This window comes from Cetorhinus maximus, chromosome 12 (genome assembly GCF_964194155.1).
Source record: "Cetorhinus maximus chromosome 12, sCetMax3.hap1.1, whole genome shotgun sequence".
Lineage (NCBI taxonomy): Eukaryota > Metazoa > Chordata > Chondrichthyes > Lamniformes > Cetorhinidae > Cetorhinus > Cetorhinus maximus.
The window spans coordinates 60,285,510-60,305,575 of record NC_135890.1 but is presented as its reverse complement, the minus strand read 5'-3'; the positions used below and the strand labels follow the sequence as shown (position 1 = coordinate 60,305,575).

The following is a 20,066-nucleotide window of genomic DNA, read 5'->3' as shown; positions in this document are numbered from 1 at the left end:
GGAATATAAAAGTAGGGAAGCCTTGCTACAACTGTGCAGGGCATTGATGAGACCGCACCTAGGGTACTGTGTACAGTTTTGGTCTCCTTACCTAAGTAGGGGTATTCTTGCATTGGAAGCAGTTCAGAGAAGGTTCACTAGGCTGATTCCTGGGATAAAAGGGTTGTCTTATAAGGAAAGATTGAGCTGGTTAGGCCCATTGGTGTTTAGAAGAATGAGTGGTGATTTTTTAAAAATTCTTTCATGGGATGTGGGCATCGCTGACAAGGCCAGCATTTGTTGCCCATCCCTAATTGCCCTCAAGGGAAGTGAAGAGTCAACGACATCACTGTGGGTCTGGAGTCACATGTACATCAGGATAGTTAAGGATGGCAGATTTTCTTCCCTAAAGGACATTAGTGAACCAGATGGGTTTTTACAACAATCGATATAATTTCATGGTCACCATTAGTGAGATTTTTTTTAAATTTAATTTAATCTAAATTCCACCATTTAAATTTGAACGCATGTCCCCACAGCATTAGACTGAGCCTCTGGATTACTAGCCCAGTGACATTACCACTACGTCTCTGCTTCTCCCTCTTCTTCAAATATGTAAGATTCTGAGGGAGCTTGCCAGGGTAGATGCTGACAGGATGTTTCCCCTCGTCGGGGAATCTAGAACTAGGGAGCACAATTTAAAAATAAGGGGTCTCCCATTTAAGACTAAGATGAGGAAGAATTTCTTCTCTCAGAGGGTCATTATCTTCGGAACTGTCTTCCCATAGAGCAGTGGAGGTTGGGTTATTGAATATATTCAAGGCAGAGTCAGATTTTTGATCTACAAGGGAGTCAAGGGTTATGGGAGGTTGACAGGAAGACACAATCAAATCAGCCATGGTCTTATTGAATGGCAGAGCAGGCTTGAGGGGCTGAATGGCCTACTCCCGTTATTTCTTACAAACTTAGGTCAACAAAGCAACACCAGAGCAGCAACAATGTCAACAGTAGCTGCCTTCTCCACAGCCACATGCACTTAATGGGACAGCAGAGATAGACACAGGGCAACAGTTCAAAGGAAGCAATACCCCAGCACAGAGCAACAATGCCTCAGGAACCTCAGGCTTTCGCGGCAGGTCATTGCTGACATCTGCAGCCTTGTGCAACAAGATGGCGAAGCGCATCAAGAAGGTAGGGGTTGTGGGGAAATATGGAACCCGTTATGGAGCCTCACTCCTAAGATAGTGAAAAAGATTGGGATTAGCCAACACGCCAAATACACCTGCTCCTTCTGTGGGAAAACAAAGATGAAGTGAAGGGTGGTCAGTATCTGGCATCGTGGGTCTTGCATGAAAACAGTGGCTAGAGGAGCTTGGGCCGACAACACCACCTCCGCCATTATAGTAAAGTCTGCAATTCGCTGTCTGCAGGAGCTGAAGGATCAGTGAGCACAAGTTGTGGAGTCTGACCTCTTCCAGAGGTTTATGTGTCCTCAAACTTGTTAATAAAATGTTAAATGAAAAAAAAAGACCTCCTTCTAAGAGGGCCAGGTGACACACGTTGTGATTGACTATCAAGATCACCACAGCCCTGAATTCCTTTGCCTCAGCCTCCTGCCAGGAATCTGCTAGAGCATTTATCAATCAGAAGGGATTCCACTCCTTCCATGTTCAGCTCAAATGTCACCACCAGGACATTATCATGAATGTCTGTGCAAGATATCCTAGAAAGTGCCATGACTCCTTCATTCTCATCTCCCAAAGGTCACATCTCCCAAAGGTCTTCACGCCCCCACAGAACATGAGCAGGTGCCTCCTTGGAAACATGAGCTACCTTCTGAGGGCCTGGCTGATGATTACTGTGAGAAGCCCAACCACTAATGCTGAGTTGAGGTACAAGAACCACATATCCACAAGAACAATAATTGAGCAGTGCAAGTGGATCCGTTACAATAAACTCCACTCTCGAGTGGAAATTGAACTCGCCCTTGCAACTCATGGGAGATTGCTACAATACCAACAGTAGCTGCCTTCTCCACATGCACTTAGTGGGACAGCAGAGATAGACACAGAGGTCCAGTTCAAAGGAAGCAACACCCCCAGCACAGACAGAGGACCGGTGTCCTTAACATGACGGAGCAACAAAGCCTGAGAAGCCCAAGGCTTTCGCGGCAGGTCATTGCTGACCTCTGCAGCCTTGCCACAATTGAGAATAAAAGCTTTGGAACCCACATATTAGACAATCTTTAAGGTTTAATTTGGCACTTTGAGTTGTAAAGCTACAGACTGCATTTCCATTGAGTACAATGGATGCAGTATTGTTCCCAACACATACACAGCCATGCTTAGCACAGGTAAACAGCTGTATTAGGCAAATAGCACTAACCATTTTCCATTACCCGAGGTGTCAATTGCAAAGGCACCACCAAAAACATTAAGTGTGCCATATACTTCAGACAGTTCATTAATTTTTACCCTATACTTACCTATTCAAAAAGCTCAAAACAAAAACAGAAGTACCTGGAAAAACTCAGCAGGTCTGGCAGCATCGGCGGAGAAGAACAAAGTTGACGTTTCGAGTCCTCGTGACCCTTCAACAGAACTAAGTAAAAATAGGAGAGGGGTGAAATATAAGCTGGTTTAAGGCGGGGGGAGAGAAGTGGGGGGGGGGAGGTGGGGGGGTGGTTGTAGGGACAAGCAAACAGTGATAGGAGCAGATAATCAAAAGATGTCACAGACAAAAGAACAAAGAGGTGTTGAAGGTAGTGATATTATCTAAAAGAATGTGCTAATTAAGAATGGATGGCAGGACAGGCAAGGTACAGATAGCTCTAGTGGGGGTGGGGTGAAATAAGACTAAAAGGGCATAAAAGGTATAGATTTAAAAATAATGGAAATAGGTGGGAAAAGAAAAATCTATATAAATTATTGGAAAAAACAAAAGGGAGGGGCAAGAAACGGAAAGGGGGTGGGGATGGAGGAGGGCGTTCAAGATCTAAAGTTGTTGAACTCAATATTCAGTCCGGAAGGCTGTAAAGTGCCTAGTCGGAAGATGAGGTGCTGTTCCTCCAGTTTGCGTTGAGCTTCACTGGAACAATGCAGCAAGCCAAGGACAGACATGTGGGCAAGAGAGCAGGGTGGAGTGTTAAAATGGCAGGCGACAGGGAGGTATGGGTCATTCTTGCGGACAGACCGAAGGTGTTCTGCCAAGCGGTCGCCCAGTCTGCGTTTGTTCTCTCCAATGTAGAGGAGACCACATTGGGAGCAACGAATGCAGTAGACTAAGTTAGGGGAATTGCAAGTGAAATGCTGCTTCACTTGAAAGGAGTGTTTGGGCCCTTGGACGGTGAGGAGAGGGGAAGTGAAGGGGCAGGTGTTGCATATTTTGCGTATACATGGAGAGGTGCCGTAGGTGGGGGTTGAGGAGTAGGGGGTGATGGAGGAATGGACCAGGGTGTCCCGGAGGGAACGATCCCTACGGAATGCTGCCAGGGGGTGTGAAGGGAAGATGTGTTTGGTGGTGGCATCATGTTGGAGTTGGCGGAAATGGCGGAGGATGATTCTTTGAATGTGGAGGCTGGTAGGGTGATAAGTGAGGACAAGGGGGACCCTATCATGTTTCTGGGAGGGAGGAGAAGGCGTGAGGGCGGATGCGTGGGAGATGGGCCGGACACGGTTGAGGGCCCTGTCAACGACCGTGGGTGGAAAACATCAGTTAAGGAAGAAGGAGGACATGTCAGAGGAACTGTTTTTGAAAGTGGCATCATCAGAACAGATGCGACGGAGGCAAAGGAACTGAGAGAATGGGATGGAGTTATTACAGGAAGCGGGGTGTGAGGAGCTGTAGTCGAGGTAGCTGTGGGAGTCGGTAGGCTTGTAATGGATATTGGTGGACAGTCCATCACCAGAAATTGAGACAGAGAGGTCAAGGAAGGGAAGGGAAGTGTCAGAGATGGACCATGTGAAAATGATGGAGGGATGGAGATTGGAAGCAAAATTAATAAATTTTTCCAGGTCCCGACGAGAGCATGAAGCAGCACCAAAGTAATCATCGATGTACCGGAGAAAGATTTGTGGGAGGGGGCCGAAGTAGGACTGGATCAAGGAATGTTCCACATACCCCATAAAGAGACAGGCATAGCTAGGGCCCATGCAGGTACCCATAGCCACACCTTTTATTTGGAGGAAGTGAGAGGAGTTAAAGAAGAAATTGTTCAGTGTGAGAATAAGTTCAGCCAGAAGGAGGAGTAGTGGTGGATGGGGATTGTTCGGGCCTCTGTTCGAGGAAGAAGCTGAGAGCCCTCAGACCATCCTGGTGGGGGATGGAGGTGTAGAGGGATTGGACGTCCATGGTGAAGAGGCGGCGGTTGGGGCCAGGGAACTGGAAATTGTTGATGTGACGTAAGGTGTCAGAGGAATCACGCATGTAGGTGGGAAGGAACTGGACAAGGGGAGAGAGAAGAGAGTCAAGATAACGAGAAATGGGTTCCGTGGGGCAGGAAAAGGCAGAGACGATCGGTCTGCCGGGACAGTCACGTTTGTGGATTTTGGGTAGGAGATAGAAGCGGGCCGTCCAAGGTTAGGCGACTATCAGGTTGGAAGCTGTGGGAGGAAGATCTCCAGAGAAGATGAGGTCAGTGACAGTCCTGGAAACAATGGCTTGATGTTCAGTGGTGGGGTCATGGTCCAGGGAGAGGTAGGAGAAAGTGTCTGCGAGTTGACGCTCAGCCTCTGCGAGGTAGAGGTCAGTGCACCAGACAACAGCACCACCCTTGTCAGCGGGTTTGATGACAATGTTAGGGTTGGACCTGAGAGAACGGAGTGCAGTAAGTTCAGAGAGAGACAGGTTAGAATGGGTAAGAGGAGCAGAGAAATTGAGACGACTAATGTCACGCTGACAGTTCTCAATGAAAAGATCAAGAGAAGGTAAGAATCCAGAGGGAGGGGTCCAGGTGGAGGGAGAATATTGGAGGTGGGTAAAAGGATCCGTTGAACAGGGAGAGGACTCCTGCCCAAAGAAGTAAGCACGGAGACGAAGGCGGCGGAAGAAGAGTTCAGCATTGTGCCGAGCCCGAAATTCATTGAGATGAGGGCATAAGGGTATGAAACTAAGTCCTTTGCTGAGCACTGAACGTTCAAAAAGCTCTCCTGACTTAAGCCACAGTTGGGTCTTCAAGCAGTTTCATTCAGCTGTTTGCACCAAATTAATGTGCAATTATCTTAATAAGGAGACTCTAGATTTAAGTGCTAACAATTAGGACAGAAAGCAGCTAAGTAAGATTTCATGTTTTTTTTATTTGTTGGTAACTCACCTTTTTGGTTTTACCATTCACCACATATCATGGGCAAATTACATTGGCTGTAATTTTCAGTCCCTCACACCAGCAGGATCTTCCGATCCCGCTGATGTGAATGGAGATTTCAATGGCTCGCTGGCCCCTCCAAGAGGGAACCCACTCTGGAAGATTTTGGCCATTAACACCAACACACTCACAATAAGCAGGAACTGTGCCTATATAACCTTTCAAGAAGCAAAAGCCCTGTTTCTGATCAAGAAAGGATACAAGATTGGTATTAAGGATAGATGGAGGCAATCTGGATTAGTCAGAGACATTATATCATTCCTATTTATTTTATATTCTTCAGTTTACAACTTGATAATATAACTCACCATTAATAAGTTCATTGGGGCACAGTGTTCTGTTTGCGTGGATATTGCTGGAGTTTGTGTAGATGTTGCTGTGTCACTTTGATCCTCACGTGCAGCGTTACTACCTGCCAAGGCAAGTGCTGAAACTGATAATAAAGCATTATAATCGAGAAAGAAATACCCACGGTCATACCTCTCGCACATTAGCTAACACCAAACCTTTAGAATGCAAAAACATCAATGTTTTAACTTTGTAACTCAGGGAACAATTTACTATTTCAATGTAAAGTGGCTTATAAGACATTAACTATGAAATTTGAATTTTAAAATAAATTAAAATTGGATATTACAACTTTTAGGCTCTTTTTTCTTTGAAAAACATTCATCCAGGAGTAAAATCAGGACAAGATTATTTTGGGGGAAACCGTGTTCAATGTAAGTTTCAATAAAAACAGAAAATGCTGGAAAAACTCAGCAGGTCTGACTGCATCTGAGGAGAGAGAAACAGTTAACGTTTCGAGTCCGTATGGCTCTTCTTCAGAGCTAAAGAGAAGTAGGAATGAGATGGAATTTATACTGTTTAAACCCCTCGAAACATTAACTCGGTTTCTCTCTCCATAAATGCTGTCAGGCCTGCTGAGTTTTTCCAGCATTATCTGTTTTTATTTCAAATTTCCAGCGTTCACAGTATTTTGCTTTTATTCTATGTAAGCTTATTTAATTACAGTGCAGAGAAAGGTTGTGCCACATGTGTGGCAGAACTTTGTGTCCTCCCCAATGGCAAGTTTGGTGGGGGGAGGTGCATTTAATTAGCTGAAAGGGTGACAGGAGGGGAAACTCTTTCGAGTTACCAACAGTCACAGATTGCAACTCTTTTCGAGTACAATCACAGTTCTTGGTTTCCGGGAGTGGGACATGAACCTACAACCCTCTGATTCAAAGGCAAGGGTGCTATGAACTGAGCCACAGCTGACACCTCTGACAGGAGGGGAAACTCTTTCGAGTTATCAACAGTCACAGATTGCAACTCTGTCGAGTACAATCACAGTTCTTGGTTTCCGGGAGTGGGACATGAACCCACAACCCTCTGATTCAAAGGCGAGGGTGCTATGAACTGAGCCACAGCTGACACCTCCAAATGAAGCATCTCACTGTAACTCTTTCGAGTTATCAACAGTCACAGATTGCAACTCTTTTCGAGTACAATCACAGTTCTTGGTTTCCGGGAGTGGGACATGAACCCACAACCCTCTGATTCAAAGGCGAGGGTGCTATGAACTGAGCCACAGCTGACACCTCTTGTGCGTGTAACATTGATACTCTTTCGAGTTATCAACAGTCACAGATTGCAACTCTTTTCGAGTACAATCACAGTTCTTGGTTTCCGGGAGTGGGACATGAACCCACAACCCTCTGATTCAAAGGCAAGGGTGCTATGAACTGAGCCACAGCTGACACCTCTGACAGGAGGGGAACTTGCCACCTTCCCGCCTCCATCCTAATTAACTGACGGAAAGGCACCAATTGAGGCCCTTAAGTGGGCAATTAATGCCTGCTCAAGGAAGAGCATCAGGAAGGGGGGAGGCCACTGGAACCATCACCCCAGCCCTTGCTGCAAACGCTGTGCTTCCCCCACTTCCAGTGACCCCCTTAACGTTATCATTCACGTGTGCCTGGGTCCCTCCTCAATCTGAGACCTTGGGTGGGTGTCGCATCGACAGCCACCATCGCCTCCCCAGTGACACTGCTGAGTACAGAAGAGTTGCCGGCCTCTAATTGGCTGGAAGCACTTGGTGGGTGGGACCTCAGTCCTCGGGGACCTTGATCCTGAGGGAAGGTCCATCTCTGGCCTGTTAAGTGCCTGAGTGGTACACGATGAGGCAGGCCATCTTGAAAGAACCTTTGCAGGAGTCTCACTGGCTGTCCAATCAGCAGTCAAGTTTCCCGTCACCTCCACAAGATTCTGCCTGTGATAGCTAGTTTTGTATCTTGCATAATCACTGGTCACAAATTTGTTTTAACTTATAGCTCGTCTAAAATCCTAAAACTAAATATCACTGCAACTACTGAAAAGATGGTCAGGACAGTGTCTGTGGAGGATGTATATCTTCGAAATCTTTCTTTTCCCATTTAGCATCCTCCATACATTTTGCAAGAGTAACCAAATACTACGATGGCAGAGCCAACAATAACTTGCATTTTTTTTATTGAATCTAGACACAAACAATTTTTTTTTCCCTTTGGGGAAGAGGTGGAAGAATTCGCAAGCTGAAATGTAGATGGCCTCTGTCTTTGATTTTGGTCTCTGCAGCCCACACGGAGCCATTAGGGTCTCTTCAGAGATGAAAAGGTGCAACCTTCTTTGATACTGCCAAATTTTGTTCAGGGTCACAGGCAGTTATAGCTTCAGCCATTTTAAAAGGTCAATGTCCAGTTTTTAAAAATTAGGAAATTAGCCACAATGATACATATATATATATATATATATATAAAATATATATATTATAAAAATATAGTGTGAGGACTTAGCCTCCCTTTATCCAAGTCATTTATATGTATGGTAAATAGTTGAGGCTCTAGCGCTGACCCCTGTGGCACCCCATTAAGTTACAGTTTGCCAACTTGAAAATGATACATTTATCCCAACTCTGTTTTCTATTAGTTAGCCAATCATTTATCCATGCTAATATATTACCCCCAACAACATGAGCTCTGATCTTGTGCAGTAACCTTTTATGTAGCACCTTATTAAATGCCTTTTGAAAACCCAAACATCTACTGGTTCCCCTTTATCCACTCTACATGTTACATCCTCCAATAAATTTGTCAAACATAATGGCCAGAATTTTCCAGCCCCTCTCGCCGGCAGGATCTTCCGGTCCTGTCGATGTGAATGGAGATTTCAATGGCTCGCCAATCCTGAAAATTCTGGCCAATATTCCTTTTATAAAACCAAGTTGACTTTGATTGCATTATGATTTTCAAAATGTCCCACTACTACTTCCTTAATAAAGGATTCCAGCAATGATGATATTGGGCTACCTGGCCTATAGTTATCTGCTTTATGCCTCCCTCCTTCCATGAATAGGAGTGTTAGGTTTGCAGTTTGCAAACTTTCTGAGGCTGTTCCAGAATTTAAGGAACTTTGGAAGATTACAATCAATGCATTTACTGTTTCTATCTTGGAAACAGATCGCCATTCCTTCACTGTTGCTGGGTCAAAATCCTGGAACTCCCTCCCTAACAGCACTGTGTGTACCTACAACACATGGACTGCAGCAATTGAAGAAGGCAGCTCACCACCACCTTCTCAGGGGAATTAGGGATGGGCAATAAATGCTGGTCTATCAGTGATGCCCACATCCCATGAAGGAATAAAAAAAAGTGATTATTTTTAAATGTGTGTGACTTTTCTTCTAGTTGGGAAGTATTCAGGACCTTTGCCAGGGAAGGAATAGCACTGGAATGCAGCTGAGGCATCTCCTGATGAATATCAGGTGTCTCTCCAAAGATGTCCAAGATAATGGAGCCAGCGCCTGGGGAGGGCAAAAGAACAAGGGTGACCCCGATGTTTGACGATGACTCCCTGTGAGCCCTCCTTCAGGCTCTAATCGATAGGTGGAAGGTCCTCATCCTGCTGATGGGAAGAGGAGAACACCCAGCTCGACCAAAGCAGCCCAGATGTAGGAGAGCAGCTTTGGGGTCGTCCAGCGAATGACCTGGCTTCAGTGCCCCAAAAGGCTCAAAGATCTTCTGAGATCTGCAAGGGTGAGTGTGTCACTATTCTTGAGATGGACATATATGGAAGGTTTTGTTCTGGGTCCATCATGTGTCCATTGTCTTGTGTGTTGTCCAAGCGTGCAAGCCAGCATGATGCACACATGCCACTCAGCAGGGCAACAGGGTTTATGAAGAGGGGAAATTGCAACACCTGTTCATTGGCAAAGTACATTGAGAAAAATGTGCTGTCAACTGAATACATAATGGCCATACATTTAAAGGCATGACTGTAGCATAGCATCATCATCATTACGATTTCCCTCTTTAATTACAGGAGAAGAGGGTGCACAATGCCAGGCAGAGAAAGAGGACCGGAGGTGGTGTGCCAAACCTGGCCATATTGACTCCCATCAAAGAAGAGATGCTGCAGTTGGCTGGCAATGATTGGAGCTGGGCCATTGGTTGAGGCAAGATAGGAGGAAGGCACCAAGGTGGTGAGATTTCAAGGGAGCATTTTTATAATTCCACCGACCATGTGTTAAGAGGGCTGGGGAGGGAATGGTACATGAGGCTGGGCAAGCTGTCAGGAAAGAAGCATTGATATTTTGTGACTTTGAAGGCTTACATGCATCAGGGAGGAAGGTGTGTCTCCATGTTGTATGGTGTAAGGTCCAAACACTGAGTCACATCTCCCAATGGTTCCAGTGTTTGCAATGAAGAAGCATGTCTCAGCACATGGACCCTGAAGGTTGAAGGTGCCCCTAACTCACCTTCCTTTTGTTTCCTGCACAGGTGCAACATCAGCAGCTGCTGGCACTAGCATGAGAGGCTTCCTCTGAGGAGGAAGAGGATGCCTCAGAGGGTGTAACATCATATCCTTACTCCGCACCCAGTGCCAGCACAGATACACGCACCTTAGTGGCTATGCATACCTTGACTGTAAGGGAAACACACACTGGCGAAAGCACATCACAGTCACATATACAGGTAACAGAGACTGAGATGGAGCAGGCCTCTGGCAGTCACAGGAGTACTGGAGGCAACCTAGCTGCTGAGCCCTAGTCTGATGGCGAGCCTCTAGAGTCGTCTGTCATGCAGCAGATGCTGGACGTACAATGGGAGGTTCGTGTAGATGTGGCAGAGACACCAGAGGGTTTGGGTGTTCTGGCACAGATTTGGAGGAGTCCATGCAGGCCATGGGCACAGCAATCACCCACTCTACAGAATGCATGGCTTCTTCCACTGAGAGCCTGGCGACTGTCACAGGGGGCCAAACACAGCAGATCACTGATGTCATAGTGGGTATACGTTCTGACCTGCACTCCATGGCCCAAGATGGGGATGAGGAGCCTGCAGTCACATCTAGCTCCTGGTCTCTCTCAGGAAAGCAGGGACAGGGGCCAAATGGATCTTATGGCAGCAGGTGAGCAGCAGCTGATGTCACTGGGGGAAACTCTCAAGGCACTTCTAATAGGGACAACCTCTCCTCCATCCCTCCGCCATTGGCATAGGTACCTTCAAGTGCCATGGTGACTGATGGGCCAGCCTTCCACTGTGCAGGTAACCCCCACCACACCGGGGCACTCTCGCCATCAGGCGACCACAGGAGGGCCGCTAAAGTCATCCCAGACAAGGGGGAATAAGGGTCAGCAGCCTGCCTCTGCAGCTGCTGGCTGTGAGGGGGGAGCACTACACTGTAACATCCAGAAAAGATTCAAGAAACAGGGTGCACATGTGTGCCTTGTTTATTTTTGAGATTTGCACATTTTCTTCAGAAGTGTATACATAAATGATTGCTGTTTTCCAAATCTTATCTAGCCACGTTCATTCATTAACTGTGTGGATTCAAATGATGCTCTTCTTTGACTCTTGTGATTATGTTACATTGCCCACACATGGCGTGAGAGTTCATGTCATGTAAGTGCTGAAGAAGGTGTTACTAGTCATGAAGCTGAGTGAGTTGGAGAGACTCAGCTAATGGAATTTTCTGATTATCAGAGCTTCCCTTGTGTCACGGCCATCAAGACCCTCCCTGGGACAGGCTTGGACATAGGCCTGATGCAGCTCAGCCTCCTGTTCCTCTGACTCCTCATCAGAGGACTGGGCTGTCTCCCTTAATTCATCCTCTGACAGAGTTTCCCCTCTCTGGATGGCCAGGTTGTGCAGCGCACAGCAAACTACCACCATGTGGGAGACTCTGGCTAGTGCATATCGGAGTGCTCCACCTGATCTATCCAGGCACCCTAATCTCATCTTCAGCAGACCAATGTTCTGTTCAATGATGGACCTGGTCGATGCCTGGCTATCACTGTTCTGCTTCCGTCCTTGGACTTTGAACTGGAGTCATCAGCCGCTGTTTCAGAGGGTATCCTTTGTCTCCAAGCAGCCATCCATCCAAAGCATTCAGCCCCATAAATATCCCTGGTACCTGGAAGTGTCTGAGGATGAGGAGTCGTTGTTGCTTCCTATGTACCTTGCACAAACCTACACAATCTACACATTAATGGAGTGGTATCCCTTGTGGCTGATGAACGTACCTGGCTGCCCTGCTGGTTCTTTGAAGGCTACATGGGTACAATCAATGACCCCTTGCACCCGCGGGAAACCAGCCAAGGCTGCAATGCCTATGGTTCTTTCCAACTGACCGATGTTCTGTAGTAAAGGGGACATATTGACAGGCACACCTAAACAGGCATCTGTGAATACCTTTATGCAGTGATGGGTGATCCCACTCAAGTCTCCATAGGCCACCTGAAAAGACCCGGAGGCAAAGATATTCAACGCGACTGTCAGATTTAATGCCACAGGCATTGGTTACCCACATAATTGGAGGCTAACTTAGGCTCAAGCATGTCACATAGGGAAGCGATACTATCTTGTGAAAGGCGAAGTCTGTAGAGACATTGTCATTCTGTCAGCTCAAGTTACAACATTCGCACCATGTAAACGCGGTTAGCACGGTTCGGCCTTCGCCTACTTCTGAGTGCCTGCTGCTGCCTTCCCTCTCCAGCCTCTCGCTTCTCAGCAGCTTGCCCACCTTCCTGACAGGTACCTCCCACAGAATATACAATGCCAAAAGGGGACAATGTTCCACACCACACATGGTGCGGTGCTCAAAGATGACCAGAGCACTAATTTTTTTGGACCCTCCCCTGAGAGATAGCCCTGATTATGATCAGAGGTTTATGAACAAAAACAATCTCCAAAAGAAATGATTATCAGCAGCCTCTCCTGCTAAAGTCAGGCATAGATCCACCTCCAGCCTTTATATCTGCCCTTTCATGAGAACCTGAAAAAAATCATGCTTCCCACCAGGCGTGTTTCACATGCTCCCACCTCATTATTTTGTCGGGAATGTTTTATTGCAGTCAATTGGCTTTTTAACTAGTTTAAACAGCATTTAATTAATCATTTCAAAATGGCAGGCGGGCTGCCGATTTCTGAGCCCAGCTGCCTACCCTATTATGGATTCATGTGATGATGCAGGTTCATGACCTGGATCATCACACAGATATTACACTTCTGCAGGATTACAGCAGTCCCACTTTCGCAATGTAAAATCAGCCTATGGTGTGATATTAAGGTTCTTGTCCATTAGTTCCCCACTGAAGATGCTAGGGGAAGTTAGGGCTGTTGCATTCTAGGAATAAGTGAATTTTTAATGGCGTGTTAATTTAATGGCTGCCAAATATTCCCTGGCCCTGAAAATTTAATCTTATGAATGTGAAATTTCATTCCTCTAGAAGTTAATTATTGTTGGATCATTAAAATAAATTACCTGGTTATTATTACATTGCTGTCAGTGGGACACTGTTATTTATAAATTGTCTATTGTGTTTTCTACATTACAACACTGACTACAATTCAAAAATACTTTGTAAAGTACTTTCCAACTCCCTAAGGTTGTGAAAGGCACTATATAAATGCAAATCTCTCTTTTCTGTTTTGACTTGTTATTATGTGAGTAGCAAAAAATATGCTACTTTGTTTAAACACAATGTCAGAAACAAAACATCTAATTTTTCTTCATCTATTAGTTCCCTATGATTAAACATCATACCTGGCTTTCTCTTGGTCTTCACACTTGAATCAGCCAGGGTTTCAAGCAACCCTGCTGAGTACAGTGTAATATCTGCCATTACCACAGGGTCAACATCCCCCAAGTTGCACCAAATAGTCACTTCTTGAAGCATGGACAGGATATGCATCCACTGAAAAAAAAGACAAATGCATAGATGTCAGCCATGTGAAAGTGTAAACTACTATCTTAGTACTGAAAACTAAAGAAAGAAAATAGCTTATGGCCGAAGGGGTCAGTAAATATTGTTACTGCGGTTCTCAGAATAACAGTTAATAAAAGTTAAATGAAGAGAACAAGAATGTTCACTAATCAAAATGCAGAATAATGTGGATGCTAGACATCCGAAATAAAAACAAAAAAATTGTGGAAATACTCAACAGGTCAGGCATCTGTGGAAAGAGAAACAGAGTTAATGTTGCAAGTCGATGACCCTTCATCAGAAGTGCGTCTCCTCTACAAGGGGGGAGACCAAACACAGATTGGGTGACCGCTTTGCATAACACTTCCATTCAGTCCACAAGCATGATCCTAAGCTTCCAGTGGCCAGTCATTTTAATTATCCACCTTGTGCTCATGCTGACATCTCTGTCCTTGGCCTGCTGCACTGTTCCAGCGAGGCTCAACGTAAATTTGAGGAACTGCACCTCTTCTTCGGTTGTGTCAGCATCACAGACTAACAGTCATATTCTGCCAGCATTTATAAATCAATGTGGTTAATAATGTGATAATGACAAGATAATGTGTTTTGTGGTGTTGATTGAGGAATAGAGGCCAGGACACCAGGGATAACTTCCCTGCTCTTCTTTGAAGTAGCGCCAAGGGATCTTTTACATCCACCTGAACAGACAAATGGGACCTTGGTTTAACGTCTTGGTTTAACAGTGCAGCCCTCCCTCACCACTGCACTGGAGTGTCAGCCTTGATTTTTGTGCACTCAAGCCCTGGAGCAGGACTTGAACCTGGAACCTTGTGGTTCAGAGGCAAGAGTGCCACCAACTGAGGCTTCTTTAGTTTAGGCACTTTACAGCCTCACGGATTCAACATTGAGCTCAACAAATTCAGACCATAAACTCTATCCACCTATTTTGTTTCCTTTGCTTGTTTTGGTTTCTCATTGTCAGACAAAAACACACCTGCTCTAGGCACATTTTTTGCTTTTTTTGTTTCCTTTCTTGCCCCATTACCATTTCCTTTGGCCCTGGAAGACGAGCTCTTCTGTCAGTCAATCTCTCCTGTCTTCCACCCTATCACAGACCTTCCTTTTGTCCTTGCCCCACCCGCCCCTTGTCCAAAACCTATTACACCTTTAACTTTTCCCAATTCTGATGAAGGTTAATTGACTTGAAACATTAACTCTATTTCTCCCTCAATCGGGTGCAAAATGCCTGTGAAAGCCCCTAGAAGGTCCCCACGTGCCGCTGGTTGAATACCAGTAGTGATGGAATAAGGCCCTAAAGGGCCTGAATTGGCCTCAGGGCAGGAAGGCACCCGCAAGCCTTCCTGCGCCCAGACTTAATCGGAGGCAGGGAGGCAGTAGGATCTCCACACCCTTCTGCCCAAACAGCCTCCAAGCCCACCTCTTGTTGGGGGGGAGGGGGGTGGGGGGGAGGGTCATTAAATTCTACCCATTCTTTCTGAATGTACTCACAATGATGCTATATACATATAAATCAACTAGTGCAATTCTTCTCCCCTCAAAGTTAGTACATCACTTTAATGAGTCAGATATAACTATAATGGCACTTTTTGTCCAGTTGATGGTGATGTTGCTCTGTAATAAATTTGGATTTTACTTGCACGGTGGTTTTTGCAGTTCTTACTGTCATCAACAATGAACAGTTCAGAAGAACACGTACAATGTATGGTTTGAAGTACCTCCTTGAAACTGGAGACATTTATCTAATGGAGGGAATATGAGCTGGTGCTTGGGATGCGGCTCTCCTGTTTGTGCACAATCCCTTCTCTTCTCCACCATGGCAGCCTTCTTCTTTTTGCCAGAATTCTCATGCTTCCCTCCCTCTCTACTATTCTGCTATAACTATTTACTCTTTCCTGGATCATTCTTTTATTTCTTGACTTGTCCCATTGCCATTCACTTTGGCCTTGCACCATCATCCCTTCTGTCATTAAATCATTTCTGCCTTCCAACCTATCACCATGCATCAACAAGCGCTACCCCGCCACCCCCTCACTTTTCCATGTCTTCATGCTTAGTTAAAAACAGTCAATCTCGAACACCTTCCAGTTCAGATGAAAAGTCACCAACCTAGAATGTTAATTCTGTTTCTCTCTCCAAGATACTACTCGACTTACTGAGCGTTCCCAGCATTTTCTGTTTTTATTTCAGATTTCCAGCAACCACAGTATTTTTTTGTCATGAGTCTGCAATCAGGCTGATGGTTAATGAATGCTCATACCTTTCCAAAGTTATCCATCTTCTTTAGGTATTTAGTAGAACCAATAATCCCGAAGTTGCCTCTCTGTAGAACTGTCTTGCACTTCTGCCACAGAAAAAGAACGGCATCCACAACCATGTCTATGTCTGGAGTGGTACCCTAGAATAGGAAATTAAAAACTTCAATGACAACTGGTTTATTTTATAAGATAATCTTTGATAACATGCAATTTTCTAATTGAGTGTTGCTGGAAAAAAAGAGACATGCTATCAAAGTTTTTTGTCTTGCACTCATCAGGATAGATTCGCAAGAATACCAGAATTCAGATTTGAAATGGAACAGTCAAATGAGCTCCCTTTCCTCGACATGCTAGTTGAGAAATCTGCCAATGGGTTCTCTACTACTGTCTACCGCAAGCCTAGCTTCACTGGTCAATACATGCCTTAGGATTCCTACAGTTCCACATGCTACAGGATTGGCCTTATCAGCAACCTCACAAATAGGGCCTGAGCCATTTGCTCACAGTGCAAGTTTGATACTGAAATAGGGCATCAAAGCCATCCTGTGGATGATGGCTACTCTGATCAGATCATTGCTCCTTGTATATCGTGCAAACTCATAAATGGGCCTAAGGCTGCCACTTTCAGCCCTGAAAAGTGCCCAGTCTACCTCAGTTTACCCTGGAAGGATAAGGAGTCTCAAAAATTTGAGCAACAGGTGAAGCTAGCCATTTCACTCTGCTACTATGCAGTAGCAACATGAGTGGCATTCTCCACTAACTGGATGCTGCCATCAAGCCAAAATGACACTCTGCCTATCACAAATGAGTAATGTGGTATATGAATTTCAGTGCTGTGTGATGCCAAGTATGTAGACTGTACGTCTCAATGACATGCACACCCTATTAAAAAGGACGGCCCTTTGGCTGTTCCTACAAGCAAATTACTGACCGTACCCAACCAGCCCATGCTTTCAAAACTCAAAACATAGTGTCCAATATTAGATGTGATTCTTCAATTGGACAACACTTAATAAACAATCCTGATTGTGCTAAGAATTACACTGACAACCAATTTAAGATTATCAGTCAGGCTCACATGTGGCTCACTTATGCATACTAGAAGCTACATATATTCACACAGAGGGCCCTGTCCTTTTCAGACAGAAGGAGCAAGTTCATGCATTGCACCTTTCTCAACTAAACAATAGTTTGGGGGACAGCCATTCCCTGGTTCATTTCCCAGGGCAGTGTCTTGATCAATCAGACTTGACCTGCCTGGTTTGAGTTTAAACAAAAGCTTGGCAGTTAACTGTTCCCTGGTGCATTCTCCATTGCAATGCCTCTACCAGAGTCTACTTGCTAATCAATAAGCACTCTCTTCTCATGCAATATAAATTGTTGTTCCCTTTACAATTGGTATTCTTGTGAATCTGTCCTGATGAGTGCAAAATGAAAAGCTTCAACAGCAAGTCTCTTTTTCAGCAATGCCCAAGTTCTATACTACCAAACAACTAATTTTCTAATTATTTCATATTTTCTTTGGCTTAGCACATTGTTTTGAACTTTTATGAAGAGCCCATTTATACCTCTCAACTTGGAGGATCCATTCTTCGTGCTACCAGGTGATGCTAACTCTTTGCTACCAGTCTTTCCTGAAGGAATTCTTTTTTCCTTCCTAGATATTGCCAGGCTATCTTAATCTGCATCAGGACCACAGCTAACTGGAATGGGGCATCAAGCTTACACCCCACCACACTGTGCTAGTACTTCAAATGATATGCTACTCCTCATTATACTACTCTTCATATTTTAACATATTAACATATACTGGGCTATTCAGTAGACTGAATTACCATTGAGCATCCCTGGTATCTTTTTAGCATCAGTTCTCATGCCTCACCTCGAGACCCTCCAACCACATCACGACTGAATAGTGTAAAGTATCCGGACGCAAAATTCAGGTCAATGGTGCCACTGAAGCCAAATACCCTTCTTGGGATGCACAGTGCGCCACCAGCTGCTTCCAGTGTGGCCCACACTACATACCATCTTGTGAATGTCATACAGACATTCCCTGCAAGCAATGGAGTCAGCACTAAGCTAATGTCATACAGCCTTTTCGGCTGCGTGATGCCCATTAATCAAATCTGAACCACCAACAGATCCATTCAACAAATTTGTCTATCACTCAAAGATCAAGCATTCAGCTGCAAGAGGGGCCTTGCACTCGCATCACTTACAAGATCAGACATCCGATTTACAGGTAAAGTGAACTTCTTCTGTTGTCAAGTTTCTGAAAGTACTCTGGAGTGTTTCTGGGGGTACTGTGGCGAGTTCCAGGATTTGGCAGGGAGTGTTTCTGAATCCTCACAGGGAGGGCAGAGGATTGGTGATAACACAAAGGCTGGAACAGGTATTGAGGCTGCACTTGCACTGCCTCTGTGTCTGCGGCATGGCAGGGAATTGAAGCAGATGCTGCAGAGAGCAAGCTTTATGTGAAACCCTCTGCCAAGTTTCAGCTAGGCCCCTCCATGCTCCTTGAGAGTGATAGGAAGCTATCCAGCACGCCAGCCAGTGCACCTCAGCTCAACATCAGCATTCTCCCCTATGCAGCCCCATCAAGGCCCTCATCAAAGTCCATATACACAATGTCAACTGCACTGCCCATATCCACTCTCTAGATTACCTCACCAAAAAGAACGCAAACAAGTTAATCACGCATGATTTGCCCTTAGAAAATCTGTGCTTGCTTTCCTTTATTTGCCCATGCTTGTCCAAGTGGCTGTTAACTTTGACAACTCTTTCACTATTAGATAATGTGGAAAATATTTACATCAACTAGAATAGGATTTATATATATGGTAACTCTAATTAAAATTACCAACCAAACAAAACCAACAGGGAGCCTTCAAAAGCAAGGTTGCATCCTCTGCTTGCATTTCTTACTGAATCAGTATGGAAGATTTGCTTGCAGCAGAGATGAGTGGGGGGGCTGCCCCGTTTTCCTGATGCCTCCATGAATATCCTGAATAAAGAAGTGAGGGCCAGGAGGAAGGTAGTCTTCCCCAGCACCTGTAGGAGCATCCCCAGGGCCGCTGTTTGGCAGACCTGGACAGAGGTGATTGTTAGGGTTAGTACAAGCAGCAACACCCCAGGACCTGGGTTCAATGTAGAAAGAGGTGTAATGACCTTACAAGTCTAAGTCTAAGTACACCTCTCAACTCATCCTTTCCCTCACACATCTTAAATACTCCATCGCTTCTTCAACATACAAGGTACATCAAGATACTTCTCTTGCTCATTTCAAGCTAGTCACCTATTCCTTCGCTCTCATTACATCAAATACTAACAACATTCTCTTCTCCCAAACAAACACTTGCACAACTACCAACTACCACTCCTTTTTCATTTCACATCACATAAATGTCCTTAGATTCAACACCTCCCTGTCTTGAGTCCCACTTGTTTCAGCTACACCCTTTATTGCATTCACTATGTGAACAAACAATACCCATCTCTTCTCACCATCTCAATACACACACAGAACCTCTCCTTCTGCATAATGCCAGGGAGAGAAACAGGGCTGGTGAGGAATCCCAAATATCCTCATCTTCACACAGGCCCAATCATGTTAATAAATCTGTTCACCTTACATAAACAGCTGGGCAAGGTATTGGAAGTTGTTTCAAGGAGTTTCATCACTATTATAGAGAATTCGGAGGAATCCACATCCAGCCCTAGCAGTGAGGTGCCACATGGCTTCATCGCCCAGCAATCTACCGTGAAAATGTAGTCACCTCCAGGGACACTGCAGCCAGGCTCTCACAAGAGTCCACGGTAGCAGATTTTGTAGCTTTGGTGATAGTTCAAGTGACTGCTGGGAAGACACTGCAATGGAGAGGTTTGTGGATCAAATGAATACAGGCTTTGATGGGGTTGATCATTTTCTGCAATCTTCTCTGCCCTGGCAAAGAGGGTCACTGCAGACTGAATGGTGCAGCTGATGCCCATTGTAGTAGGTTCTGAAAGGGTTCAATGGCATAAAGATCTAGGACTGTGGCATGGCCCCCAGTCCAGCAGGTAGCAGATCCCATTCCAGGGGTCTGCGATAGCCTTTCTGAAGAATCACAGCCTCCACCTACACTGCTGCACAGAGAAGTCCAACAAGGTGTCTCTTGGCCTGGAGACCCTGTGTGCTGAGTATAGCCTCCTGCATACAGCACCCCACCACCATTACCTG

At 45.2% G+C, this 20,066-nt stretch overlaps 1 protein-coding gene and 1 pseudogene across 1 annotated transcript in view; one reads left to right on the top strand and one right to left on the bottom strand.

The window, feature by feature from the left end:
- The window catches only part of cfap54 (cilia and flagella associated 54), a 264,156-nt gene that overhangs the window by 172,845 nt on the left and 71,245 nt on the right, over positions 1-20,066 (bottom strand). The window contains exons 14-17 of the mRNA XM_078554638.1: positions 15,847-15,984; positions 13,409-13,559; positions 12,055-12,099; positions 5,650-5,774 (exon numbers count right to left, since the gene is read on the bottom strand). Coding sequence (XP_078410764.1) covers positions 5,650-5,774; positions 12,055-12,099; positions 13,409-13,559; positions 15,847-15,984 — 459 coding nt within the window. The remainder of the gene's footprint in view (positions 1-5,649; positions 5,775-12,054; positions 12,100-13,408; positions 13,560-15,846; positions 15,985-20,066) is intronic.
- On the top strand, positions 1,150-1,427 carry LOC144687079 (large ribosomal subunit protein eL43 pseudogene; annotated as a pseudogene).